Source organism: Chiloscyllium plagiosum, chromosome 9 (genome assembly GCF_004010195.1).
Source record: "Chiloscyllium plagiosum isolate BGI_BamShark_2017 chromosome 9, ASM401019v2, whole genome shotgun sequence".
NCBI lineage: Eukaryota > Metazoa > Chordata > Chondrichthyes > Orectolobiformes > Hemiscylliidae > Chiloscyllium > Chiloscyllium plagiosum.
The window spans coordinates 31,715,460-31,730,275 of NC_057718.1; the positions used below are offsets into that span (position 1 = coordinate 31,715,460).

Here is a 14,816-nt window from a genome sequence, read left to right on the forward strand (position 1 = left end):
TGAAGCACTGCTCACCACTTCAAACTGATCTCTTCACAACATCCTGACTGACCTACTTGTAATGCTCAGACTGGTTGCACTTGACATGCTGGGCCCCAGCTCAATCTCCAGGACTGGAATCGGATTGACCCCTCAACTGACTGTGGCAGCATCCTACTGAACGACTCTAGCGCTCCTGAATTTTCAGCACTTCCATTTAGTTGAAGTACATGCAACATATTTGCTGCATAACATGCCAGCGCATGCTGCAGCTGTGAAGTTGACACAGCATGCTGTCGCACAATGATATATTAATTCCCTTGATTTATGTGCTCCATGACAATCTGCCTGCCTCTCCCTGTGAACTAAGGAGCAATGCAAGACAGAGACTGGAGACCGCCAAGCAATTGTGGGTGTTAAGCAAGCTAAGAGCCATAAGATGTATTATGATAGATGAGGTACTTATATGTCATAGAAGCAAAGAAACCTGGCAGAACCTTACAAATAGCAGGTGTCCCTGAGTTCAAAAGTATATCACTGAAGGGCTGAAGTGGTATTTGAGTTGGCCTAAGGGTAGGTATGATGTGGTAAGGCTAGTTGGTTGTCCTAGATGAAGGCTTTAGCAGTCTGAAGGCCATAGAGCATGAAAGGCTATTATGTATAGACACAGTTGGACGATGGCTGGAAAAAGCAATCAGAAAGCTGCAGCCACAAGGTACTCACTCTTGACTTGCATATTAGGAATTTGCAACAAGTTTCTTGGGAAAGAACAGATTTGTAAACTGCTATATATAACACAAGCTGGGCTATAAATAAGCTCCAAATGCATGGAATTAAAGTAACTGCTGCTCAATAAACACATTTTGAGTTCACAATTTAAAAGTGAAGGCAAAAATCAGAAAACATTTTCTCTCTTTCAAGATCCTCATATGTTACAAATTTCTTGCCATTGTCCATGACACATCAGGGAATTCTGACCGAAGATTGTTTTTAATTAATTCATGCAATGTGGGTGTTACTGAGATATACTGTCCATCCATCTGGAAAAGATAGTAGTGAGCTGCCTTCTTAAGCCACAGCAGTCCATTTGGTGTAGGTAGACCTTGACGCCATTAGGGAGAGAATTCCAGGATTTTGACACAGAAATCCTGAGCAGAGTGAGGCCAACTGGAATGGCATAAATAGTACAGATATATGGACCTGATTTGGAATGTTACAGTAGATGCTAGTGAGAATAGAAATGAGGCAAGCCTGCAAAAATTTAGGAAAACTGGTCGATAATAAGAATGCTTACATAAATAAAACAAGAATTGACTGGTGAAATTTTGGCATTGCGCATTTGCAAAGTAGGAAAGCTCCACTTGTACAGAAACATGGTAAACTAGCATATAGGCAATACTTCCAATCTGGGAACTTCACACATTCCCCAACATGGGAAAAGCATTCATTAAATATTTCTCTTACCCACCTCAATTGCACTTTGACAGTACATTTTTTTTGGGAAGTGATTTTACATAGGCACAGAGGAAGGGTTTTGTTACAATGCCCATTTTACTGATTTTAATTATATGTCGGTAACGTGTAGTTGCCATACCACAATAATTCTACAACATTAATAAAACTCCAAACTTATGATGTGACAACTATTCTGTGATTCACAATATTCAACATCATTAAATCCTGAAAGTTGGTTAATACATATCTCACTCATCTTGAGCTTGCAAAAACAGAATATTTGCTACGTTAAAACCATTAAGAACCTTCTGCAATAAGTCTGCTGGAATAAATACTAAAAATTGAAGATTCCCTATTATTCAGCAAATCAGAAAATGCATACATTATATACTTAATTTGTTCAGAAGCTTGGAATTGATATTTAATTTGAATAACAAGTTCACATTCTACACGGTTTCATTTCATTTCACCCAAGTCTTTAGATTATTCCCACTTATCCCTGCATGCACTTTTCCCATCACACCATGTTCAAATTGATTTTAAACGTATTCTGGTGTCATCAAGGCTGCCCTGGTCAACAAAACTCTGATTAACTGTGACTACAGTGAGGTCTTCTACTTGTCTAGGTTTACCTATCCACTACCTTTGATTTGCTTGATTTTTTCACAATGCCTAACCTTTATAGTTGACCAAGACATTGCTCTATTTCAATTCATACAATTAATCAGTTGACATTGGCAACATTGAGATCTTTCTCCTCAGCTCTCATCAAATATTTCATATATTTCATGACTCATCTACATTCATTGCTTCTATTTTCTACATCCTATAATTTTGAAATGCTCCATTTGAATGATCATCTCAAACCTCACCTTCTCCAATAGCTTTGATGGCTCTCCTGGTTCTGTTCCATACAAACATATAGAGTTCTTAAGGGGCTTCACAGCACAAATGCTGAGAGAATATTTCTCATCATGGGACATGCTATGACCAAACAGCATAGTCTCAGATAAAGGGTCGCCAATTTAAGAGGTAAGCAGGAGATAAGCAGGAATTTCTTCTCTGAGGGTTCAAAGTCTTCGAAATGTCTTGTCATAAAGAACCGCGAGGACAGAGTCCTCATGTATATTTAAGGCAGAAATAAAAGAGATTCTTGATCAGTCAGAGAATCAAGAATTATAGGGGAAAGGCAGAAAAGTGAGCATGAAGAATTTTGCATCAGCCATGGTCCTATTGAATGCCAGAGCAGACTTGAGGGACCAAATGGCTTACTCCTGTTCCTATTTCTTATAGTTTTAAAGTCAAGGAGTTGGCCAATATCCTGCACTCCACAAACTTCCATAGATCAACTATTTCTGTCCTTGTCAATCACTGCCTTCCACATCTTCAAAGTTCACCTTAGGTCTCCCTTCGGAGCATATGTAAAGGAGCTTGTACCTTTTCAACGTGGTGCAACTGTCACAAACCAGAACCTTTTTATTACTGTACACAAAAATTTATTTCCTGAATCGTTTCACCTCAGCACCTTTCCCAAGTTGTAAAAGCCTTCTCATCTTTCTGTTCCTGCTTGCAGTCAGCTCTCTGTAGTTTCTTCCCTGTTCTATTTAGAGTCTTCATTACAAAGTATATTTGAAATATTGTTTTCACACAAAAATTGTTTTATAAATGCAAGTCACTTTTGTGGTGGATTTTGTAGCTAATCACAGCTTGGATTAAACTTGCAATTAAAACTCCATCAGAATAGAAAATTGTATAAGTATCATTAGAATTGTTCTCAGCTATTTTGCTATTGCTGTTTCCTGAAGAATATAAAAACAAAGAAGTTTGGGGAAGACATAACAATACCAGTAAACTGATCTGGCACAGTCCACCTGAACAATGGTGTGTATTGGATCGTACGAAGCGCATTTTAAAATGTTCTATGCGGCAGCTAACAATAGTTCATGCCACAGATACAATATCACAAATGTCCTGCATATCAATTCTGTTGAAAATTGGATAATTTATTACAATTAAGCAAGTAATCTCAGAAAAACATCTATTTATCTGCACCACTGCTCTCACGTGCAGTAATATTGACCAGATAAAAAGGCAGAAATCATTGTTCCTAAAAATTACAAAATTGCAGGTCATAATTAATAGATTGGTTAGAAATGACACTTGCCTTCCTTTGAGTCATGTTTTAAAGGCATTAGACTAAACTAACTTGCTATTACCCAAGCCACTTCAGAAACACGTTTATGCATATATTTGCAATTAAAACTCCAGAACAAAATGTTAAAAGGTGATGCCAGTTGTTGTCTGCTCGGAGCAGGGGAAAAAAGTTAGCTCACAATTTCAGGACATCACATCAAGGTTTTGAAGAAAAAAACGTTTCAAAAGGAACTCCCTTTAAGAAAGTCAACATAGACCAAAATGAACCCTTTCACAGAAAAATTCCTTCTGCATGCTATGTAATTAAAATTTTAAGCCATTTTATAAAGAACAAGCTTACAAACTTGTCAAACACAGAACAGTGCCAATCAAACTTTCAGAACTGTTTCACTGTTAAGCATTCAAAGATGGAAACGGAAAACTTAATGCTGTTTCAGAAATAACAATATTTGCGATTGTTGACTCACTCCATTCGTTGTAATCCTTCTACCTGGTCTAGTTAGTTGGTCAGCCAGAGAACATGACCTTTGTTTATCTCATTACATGATTAAATAGCTGCAACGCAAGAGAAGAAACAGGATACCAGATATGTGCATCAGGTATCTGAGAAAAAGTAAAAGGCTGCATTTCCAAGACAGCTTATTATTCTTAGAACAGTTCTACAAAGCTTTAACCCAATCAGTTGACATGCACTTAATATCCTCTGTCATGCCATGGGGGTGATGACCTTATTTTATCTGAATTTCACACGTTAAAAAATAAGCCAAGATTAAATCCAGATAAAACCGTGATAACTGCTAGGTTATGATGCACACATGCAAGTGTGCTTTTATAAGGTTACTACAAACCACCTTCCTGTCTCAGATTTCATTGTTAACACAGAAGATTACTTTTACACAAACACCTGCAAATGTTTTGGGATTATACAATTCAATGGCTCCATGAATGTACAAAATACATTTAGGCCTATTTTCTCTTAGTTAGGCTTTTCATCATCATCATTAACACTAAAATATTTCATATTCTAAATTTTTCAAATATTTTGAGTGGTGGTAGAGCAGAAGAGATTTCTTATGTTGCATGTTACTACATAAATTGTATAATTTTTTTTAACCACAGAAATTTAAAAAGATGAGCTTTGATTAAAAAAAACTTGACAGAGACTGTCATGCTTCAACAAAATATATTGTCGTTGCAATATAAACTGCTGCAAAAATATATTAACTGACAATTTTTCTATTTATTACTTTGGTGCACATTGGAATAGCAATTAACATATGACCTCACACAAACTTGGCTTTGTGAAGGGAAACATATTTCAGAAATAAATTACTTCCAAATTACTAGGTTAGATCACACCTTCTGTTAGAGCCCTTACCTCGTTGCTGTATTATACGATTCAGGATGGATACATGTCTGATCTAAAGGATTTGGGTGCATTGAAGTGCCCTGGCTTTTTCCCTTCTTTTTACTAGTTTTCCCAGTTGCTCCCCCTCCGCCACCTGCTTTGGAACTGCTTCCTGCTTCAGCTGCTGGTTGACCTCCCGTGGCGTTATTAGACTTCTGTTGATTGCTGTTGAAACCAAATTGGAAGAGTATAAAATGACATGACTGCCTTCAATCTTGCAGAGTTTCCACTTCAAAAAGTTGTTTTCTAATCATCATCCTAAAACAAGGTCAATCACAATATTTATTTTCTGATACATTCCTGCTTCATCTCTGCCACAAATCAGTTTAATTGATCTGGAATATTTCTGCATCATTTAACAGCAAAACTACTAGTTTGGACTGTTTTAAGATTACTAACTTGGTTTTCTTTAACAAAAGGACTAATAGGTTGAAATACTTACTTACCTGCAAAAGTTTTTTATGTTTTCTGGATTAATTCGAATGAAACCAGCACATTGTTGAAATGTTTTTGGACCCAACCCTTTGACTTCCTTCAGTTGTTCTCTGTTGATGAATGGTCCATTCTTCTCCCGCCATTCAATTATATTTTTTGCTCTACTAGCGTTGAGTCCTGCAATGTGTCTGGAAAGTAGAAATTAAACAAATATACGACAAATTTGGAGCAAAAATTTTTCAATTGAAGTTTTCCAAGTTGACCCTCTTTAAAAGGTGGAAACACACCAGAGTTTTGAGAAAAGAAAGCACTTTTGAGCTTTCGTCCTTGGAAGACCTGGAGTACCAGAGCTCGCCGTGCAACTGCTCATAATTCAGAATAAATAATTCTCGCAACTGTTTCCTGGCTTGGATGTGTTAAAACGTATTAAAGATTTTACACTTAGACAATCCTTAGACTGATAGCACTGAAGTGGCTGAACAAATAGCTTTTGGAACCATTTGAACTCAGTTCGTTGGTGTGTTCAGGATTAGTTTCTGGGAAAGAGGATGGAAGTAACAGGAAAATAGGCAACTGGCTTTACCCAGTTTTACGCCTTTTTGCATCCACGCCTGAAAGAAATTATTTCCAAATCATTTATAATTTTACTTCGAAAATTCCAACTAATTTTAGGCCTTCTCCAAGACACCTCAAGAAACTGATAATGAGCCACCTTCTTGAACTGCTGGAGCTCACATGGTATTGTTACATCCACAGAGCTATTATGAAGAATGCCCAATTTTCTGACCCAATAGCAATAAAGGAACATCAATACATTTCCAAGTCAAAATTGTGCACAATTTGGAAGCAAACTTGCAATATGGTGCTGCTTCAAGAGTCCTGCAGTTCTTGGCCTTCTCAGTGTAGAGGTTATAGGTTTGGAAGGTGCTATCAAAGGAACCTCGAGGAGTTGTTGATGAGCAGCTTGTAGACAATACAACTGCTGCCACTATACACTGGTGGTAAAGGAAATTAAGATCTAAGGAGATGGGCGGGGCACCAAGCAAGTGGGCCGCTATAATAAATAAAAACTCAGCATGTCTGGTAGCATCTGTGGGGAGAGAAACAGAGATAACGTTTTAAGTCCAAATGATTCTTCTTCGGTTGCAGGTTGCTTTGTCTTGGATGGTGGTGATCTTTGAGTGTTGATAGAGCTCCATGCATCCAGACAAGTTTGGACAAGATAGACAGCATTCTATCACTCTTAATTTGTACCCATTGGACAGTGGACAGGCATTGGGCAGTGGTGAGCTGCTCAACACATATTCTTACAATCACAGGAAAGCTTTAGATCAATAGTAAAATTGCTGGTGAGTACTTAGTATTGGCAATGCCATTGAATATTATGGAGATATTAGATTTTATCTTGTTGGAACTGGTTCAAATGTTGTTTGCCATTTATTAACCCTGGCCTGAATATAGTCCATTTCTTATTAAATGTGGGTACAGACTGCTCCAATATCTGAGGAATTAACTGTAGACTGTGCAATCATCAGCTAACAGCATAACGTCTGATATTATTATTGAGAGAATATCATCAGTTAAGCAACTGAAAGATGGTTGCGTCTAGGAAACTAGGTCGCCAGCTATACATAGACAAAGTCTCTTCAACATCACAGAGTCATATAGCACAGAAACCAGTCCTTGCTGAACATAATCCCAAACTAAATCCCACCTGCCTGCTTCTGACTCATATCATTCCAAACCTTTACTATCCATGTACTTATCCAAATGTCTTTCAAATGTTGTATTTGTACCCACATCCACACCTCCACAGGAAGTTCATTCTGCACACAAACCACCCTCTGGTGTTCCACAGATTTCTTTAATAAAAACACAGCATTTTGGATAACTTTTGGGAAGAGTGAGCAGACTAAACGGGCCCTATAATCTTTTTAGGCTTGGCAGTCCCAATTCTAGTGAGTGCACTCCTTCAACAGGTACACATGCTAGAGTAGAATTTCATGATGAGTTACAGGAGAATGTATCTAATGATGTACAGGACAAAGAGCAGGCTGTGGTGAAACAGGAGTATGAATCTGTGATTCACAGACTCAGCTTACTTGAATCTGAGCTGAAAATGTGTTGCTGGAAAAGCGCAGCAGGTGAGGCAGCATCCAGGGAACAGGAGAATCGACGTTTCGGGCATAAGCCCTTCTTCCTGATGCTGCCTGACCTGCTGCGCTTTTCCAGCAACACATTTTCAGCTCTGATCTCCAGCATCTGCAGGCCTCACTTTCTCCTTACTTGAATCTGAAACAAATGGGCCCAAGCATTCAGACGTGAATGGCATAATGCAAAATAAAAATATGTCTGAATGCTGATCAATTATACAGACATTTGAGAGGGTGGAAAGGCATTTTAGTTTTAGTGATGCCAGTCTGGAGCAGACCACTATCCTCAGTCATGATAAGGACTGTAATTTGCTTGCAATAAAAGCTAAAAAGTGAGGGGTTATTTAGTCAAAGCAAGGTGAAATAAAGTAAAATAAAATATGAATGCATTAGATGAAAGTACTTAGATTAAAAAAATCAATTTGAGAGCCTGATACACTCCATTAGTGTCTGCCAAGAAGCTTCAGCAGAAAGGGTTTCTGCTTCCTTCTGCTCATCCTAGATGCATCATTCGTTACTTCAAATAGCCACTCCAACTTTATGTCACACAATTCCATAGTATGCATACCATGATTATCTCACAAACTTTGGCTAGGCTGTATCATCAAATACCTATTCATCTATAAAGATATTCGAAGCATTGTCTCAACACGTCTAGTGAACTATATCATGATTTTAGTAGTTGCATGCAAATAAATGCATGTCATGAATCAGTTGCAACCAGATACTTCCTCAGTTCCAACTCCCCAGTTTGCTTTTGTGTATCAAATAATGGATGCAGGTTGAGCTCTTTGACTCTGATAGTGTCAACCATTTGCAGAGTTTGCCTGTAGGTCAAACCATTTTTGTCACAATTCTGGCACATACTTCCTTGTGATCACACTGCACGAAGGCAGAATTCTTCTTATAAACCTATAAGAGTGCCTTTCTGCATCTGGAATCTAGAGCACGGTAAATACAGGCAGTTACAAACAAGTGTTGTGCTTTGACACCATGAATGCAGTGTCATTAAATGTAGAAAAGCATTGATCATGTGATTGCAATCATGCTCTAAAATTAAGGAAATCGACAAATGAGAAAATGTTTGCTTCATGATGACGTTAAGTGTTCACTGGAAAGGTAACAAAATTATTTACTCAAATGGTCAGTCATCTGCTTGACACATCTATGCACTACAACTTGATGACAAAATCTCTTGTTGAAACAGTATTAATATTGACATTCAGGGCAAGGTTGAACTTGACAGAACTGATAGTGTCAACCATTTGCAGAGTTTGCCTGTAGGTCAAACTATTTTTGTCACAATTCTGGCACATACTTCCTTGTGATCGCACTGCATGAAGGCAGAGTTCTTCTTATAAACCTCTTAGAGTGACTTTCTGTATCTGGAATCTAGAGCATGGTAAATACAAGCAGGCTGTCTCAGGTGCAATCTCAAGTGTTTGTATGTTCTGTCAATATTCTCATAGAAAGGAAAGGTCAATTCAAATGAAGATGCATTTGCTAAAATCTTTGGTACAAAGTATTGAAATAACTGATTTCGTAAAGATACTATTTGGCACAGCAGTATTCTGGCAAAATAGGCATATATTACAAAATTACTGGCCTATTTAGCATAAAATTGTTTTTCTGAAGTGAAGAAAGTTATGAAGCAGCAATACATGGAGAAGTGATGACATCTCAAAACTTAATATTGCATTTGAGTCAGACCTATATTTAGACAGCCATAAGCAGAGGCCTATCTTTTCCATTGCTGGAAAATCTATGACAGAGATGTTTTGGCTGCTCCGGAAGGGCCTTTATCTGATTTCATGAATTCTAAAGAAAATGTAATTCAGTTTGTACTGATTGTTTTCAACCCATTTTCTTCTATCAACATTGACTAATTTCATCTCAAAGTGTGAAACAGAATGTATTAGATGGGAAGCAAGCAGTAACAATTGCAATGACAGACTTTGCCTTTAAATTCATCTTTTTCCATTAAGTTTTTTCTGCTAAGATAAAATAATACATATATGAGGATAAGCCTCAAGTTAGACTGTTCTCTGTTGGTTCCTAAAAAAAAGTACTAATTCAAACAGTAAAACTTCTAAACATCTATTTGCCAGATGAAGAAATTACATCTAGTAGTTGAAGTTCTCCAACATGTCCTGAGTTTATAGGTTTAAAAACAGAGAAACAATATGGATAATGAATATTATTTATAGTAACAAAAAACAAGAAGCAAATACTTATCATAAAGAAAAGTACAACTTAGGCATAGGAGGCTCACGTGTTTGTGAGACCTCAAAACACCATATGTAGAGACATTAAAACTTTAGGAACAAATGTACACCAACCTATGCATGCCTCCATAACACTCAATAAACCCATAATGAATAGCGGAAATTTGTCAGAAGACACTATTGTAAATGCTTTCAGAAACAAATATATACTTCATACATAAATAGTTTCATTCTCGAAATTAAAACGCAATAACTTTATTCATTGACAAAACATAAAAACATTTTTTTAAATGCATATATACACATGTTCACCTTAGTACAAAGTCTTCATTTAACTAAGTCTGTAATTCATAGCTTGACAGCATTTTCTTTAATGCCCTTCATCCCATTTTTTTTCAAAGGAAGACATTTAGTATTGTGCAAGTAAGGTACTGCCTAAACTTGTCATTCCCCATACAGCTGGTAGTCTATATCAAGACCACAAAGCATCAGCTGAAATTAAGTTAAAAGACAGTCTAAACAGAGACCCTGTGATCAACTGCCATGCAATTACAGCACTGAACAATAATCTGCCTACCTCATAAGGGTTTCCGAGCTGATGTTGATATCCACTCCCACAAAGCTGACACATTCTTCAACCACACTGTCCAAGGTGGCTTTAAGTAAAGTCTGGGACACATCATGCTGAAACAAAGCAGCAATCATTGTTTAGAATGTACCCGAAAAAGTCTTAAAACTGTTCAAGCTTTATAATATACCACAAATGACAATGGGTTATTCTTCAAATAAAATGATAATATAGTCTTCCTCTTAAAGCTGCACAGGTGCCAGTACATTCCCACCTTCCATAATATTTTATTTCTAAGAAAGTGCTTTGAAATATCTTTTCCACGGGATGAAAATTAAAACTGTGGTTGCGTGGAATGCACTGCCAGCACTGGTAGGAGAGTCAGATACATTAGGGACATTTAAGCGACTCTTGGATAGGCACGTGGAAGATAGTACTATGAAAGATATGTAGATTAGCCTGATCTTAGAGGAGGATAAAAGGCCAGCAAAACATTGAGGGCCGAAGGGCCTGTACTGTTCTATGTATAATCTTGTAATTTATGTACATTGACAGAACAAAGTGGAGAATCATTGATGATCAAGACTGAGCATTTTAGGCCTACACTCTCTGGAGTTTAGAGAATGCAGGAAGATCTAATTAAGGTATATAAAATGCTAAAGCGCACTGACAAAATAGATGTAGAGAGGATGTTTCCTTATGTGGCGCAATCTAGAATCATAATTTTAAGATAAGGGGTAGCAAATACAAAACAGAGATGAGAAGAAATGACTTCCCTCAGAGAGTTGGGTATCTTTGGAATTCACTATCCCAGAGTGTGGAGGATGCCAGGACACTGAGTAAATTTAAGAGATAGACAGACAAATCTTTAATTAAAATGAGTTGAAGGATTATGGACAGTAGATACGAAAGTGAAGTTGAGGCCAAGATGAGATCTTGCGTAGTGAAGGAGGCTTGAGAGGCTGAATTGCCTATCCTAGTTCCCAGTTCTTGCTTATGTTCTTCTGTGATCAACTTTTGAAAATGCTGTGAGCTGTGGAGCTGAATAGATCATTAATAACTTGTAGTTGATAATAGCTATTGTGACTTGGAGATAGTCAGACTGGATAAAGAGCGAAGCTGGAAAAAAGCACAGCAGGAGAAAGTGAGGACTGCAGATGCTGGAGATCAGAGCTGAAAATGTGTTGCTGGAAAAGTGCAGCAGGTCAGGCAGCATCCAAGGAGCAGGAAAATCGATGTTTCGGGCATGACCTGCTGCGCTTTTCCAGCAAAAAGCACAGCAGGTCAAGCAGCATCAGAGGAGAAGGGGAGTTGACATTTTAGGTTGGAACTTTTCATCAGGACTAGTGAAAGGTTGCGACCTGAAACATCGACTCCCTTTCTTCTCTGATGCTGTTTGACCTGCTGTGTTTTTTTTCAGCTCCACTCTGTATCCACAAAAGCTATTGTAACAATCATACTCCTGAGCTTTATAATTAGCCTCAAAGGGCTAGTGTGACAGATAACTATAGTATTAGAGCATCTGATTTATGAGCTCTTCTCGCCATGTGCTCCATCTCTTCATTAGTGTCACTGTAGTGATGCAAATGAATATTGTGTGGAAATCAGCTGATTCACATAACTCCATTATTCTTCCAACAAAGCAGTCCATTGAGCCACAGATGCATGATTCAATTCCCTGCTTCCTACTCAATAATCTACAGAAGACCCCTCAATCTTCCTCTTATCCTCACTGTCAATTCCTCCCTTGCTCAGGTTTGGGTCCTACAATTTTGTTTTTCCAGCTAGATCTATCTACCTAGGTCCACCTCCTCACCTAACTCCCATTCACTAGGCTGCTTGTTTTCTCTACCACAAGTACATCCTCTTACTGGCATTGGGAATTGCTTTGCAGGATGGTTTAGAGGCTGAAATTGGCTGCAAATTGATAGGGATGTGGGTGAATGCTTAGACGGTTAAAATAACATTTTCTCAGATTCTGTAGAAGTTCACTTTAGTGAAAAACCGATACAAGAGTTTTCAAACAAAGAGAAATCCTGAAAATGGGAGACTTAAAAAGACCAAAGTAGGTGTGATTATTTATGATTTAGGTATACCCCAATATTATTACACATAGCAATATGAATGGTAGCTCACAGGAACCTAATTTGATTTTTGATTACACATTGTACTGCCCACGAGGCTCAACTGCCATAAATTGAGCCCTGCTATTCCTAGAGTCATATCAAACATTAATTTATTTCTTTTAAAGTACACAAAGTACTCCAATTAATCTGCCTTTCAGTTCAAGGTTAATACAAAGCACGGACCAGTTTTCTGTACTCAACAGAAAATACTTAAACATAAGTAGACTATAGCTGCACATAAGCACCAGTATATAACACAACTAAAATTCGAATCCCCTTACAAACTCCCCCTATCTACACACACAGACAAACAAATAGGGAAACTTGATGAGTTGCAGTGGTAGAGAAAAACTAGAAAGTCAGTTCAGTGGTCTTCATGACCCAATTCCCATGTTGTGAAAATCCTACTTCAGCTAGCCAGGCCCTTGGTGTTCACAGTTGTCTCTCTCTAAAAGCTTTCACTGGCTTATATGGAATGCGTAACAACTGATCCACTCAGAAAATCCCTGATTTATCTATTCACAAATTACAGCTAACAGCAATTGCTGCAGAGAAGGTAACTGGTTTTCTTCAAGCTTAAACTGAGCTTTTACTGCAGAGAGTAGGCAGCTTCTGCTGGGGAGAAAAACAGAAAACCCTTCTGTTATTTCTCTGTGTGTCTATATCTTTGTAACTTGCTTCTACTTCCAACCAGCTCAGTTAAATGAGAACCAATCGGCTTCATTGTAAACGACTCTTGGCTCTTGTACAATTGCAGGAACTCGTAGGCATAAAAAAAGAGTTCACAAGAGGCAACAAAGTTCTCCTGTGATATTATGTAGCCATACTGGTAAAGCACTGTTTTTATTTAAAGTTTTTTTTCTCCTGCAGCCCACAGATTTTAAAAGGCACAACAATAAAAAGACACAGTTCTTACAATGTATACATAAAGTCTAAAATAGATTCCCTACTCCCAAATGCAGAGTAGGCTAGGCTTAGCTATGGGAATGGTTTTCTGGAACTCCTGGACACCATTTCAAGAAAAGGAAATTGTTAAGCAATGTTTTCAAAAAGCACAATCATCAGATTGTCTTAATCATGTAAATTTAAACAATATTACTCAGGACCTTAACTAGTTCAAATCAGAATAAGATTATGCCACAAAAGTGACTGAGTGTAGTGAGATAGGAAGCACAAATTAAACCAGGGTAGATGCCAAACGTTTAGTCCCGTAAAAATACAGATTAAACACTCATGCAGGTGAACACGAAAGCCCCAACAGTTTTCTCTCTGTGTAGAGTTTAAGAAATGCTCATTTCTTAGAGAGCAGCTATTGGTGAGCACAGACTCTTTAAATTAGATTTCCACTTCTGTTACATTACCCTGTTTTTTCAAAAATGTGCAGTACATGACCTGAACTAAACATGAATCTCAGGCTGGAATACAAGAAAGACAAGCAAAACCATTAGCCTGTTTTATACATCAGTTGCTTTTCATATGATTTAAGCACCCAATTTCATTGGTGCACTTCTAAGTTGATGTTGGACCTTTTGCAAATATTACGAAATCACAAGAGAGGTGGAAGGAATAAATTATAACATTAATTTTCAGAGTTGGAGGTCCTTTGAAATCAGTGGGTAACAGAACTTTTTGATAGTATTCCAGGATCGGACACAAGATCCCAAGGACTGCAACCAAATCCCGTAGGCTCAATGGATTTCCTGATGGAGGCAAGCCTGTACGAGGAGTGTAGCCGGATCATTCTGCTGGCCCAGCCCAATATCACCTAAAACATTTTCGATACACCCTGCTTGTCCTGCACAAAGAGGGGTAGGGAATAAAGAGGGATACATTGGACCAACATGTAAATTCAGATCTAGAATTTAGGCCCCCCAATAGCAGCAGAGATGTGGAGAAACAGATTGGGAAACAGATTTTGGAAAGGTGCAGAAGCCACAGGGTAGTAGTCATGGGCGATTTCAACCTCACAAATATTGATTGGAAGCTCTTTAGATCAAGTAGATTGGATGGGGCGGTGTTTGCGCAGTGTGTCCAGGAAGCTTTTCTAACACAGTATGTAGATTGTCCGACCAGAGGGGAGGCCATATTGGATTTGGTACTCGGTAATGAACCGGGACAAGTGATGGGCTAGTTAGTGGGTGAACATTTTGGTGATGGTGACCACAATTCTGTAACTTTCACCTTGGTTATGGAGAGAGATAGGTGCGTACAACAGGGTAGGTTTTACAATTGGGGGAAGAGTAATCACGATGCTGTAAGACAGGATCTGAGGAGCATAAGTGGGGAGCAGAGGCTGTCAGGGAAGGATGTCGT

At 38.1% G+C, this 14,816-nt stretch overlaps 1 protein-coding gene across 1 annotated transcript in view; it reads right to left on the reverse strand.

The window, feature by feature from the left end:
- The window catches only part of srbd1 (S1 RNA binding domain 1), a 269,810-nt gene that overhangs the window by 54,319 nt on the left and 200,675 nt on the right, over nucleotides 1–14,816 (reverse strand). The window contains exons 17-19 of the mRNA XM_043695659.1: nucleotides 10,387–10,493; nucleotides 5,443–5,619; nucleotides 4,967–5,161 (exon numbers count right to left, since the gene is read on the reverse strand). Coding sequence (XP_043551594.1) covers nucleotides 4,967–5,161; nucleotides 5,443–5,619; nucleotides 10,387–10,493 — 479 coding nt within the window. The remainder of the gene's footprint in view (nucleotides 1–4,966; nucleotides 5,162–5,442; nucleotides 5,620–10,386; nucleotides 10,494–14,816) is intronic.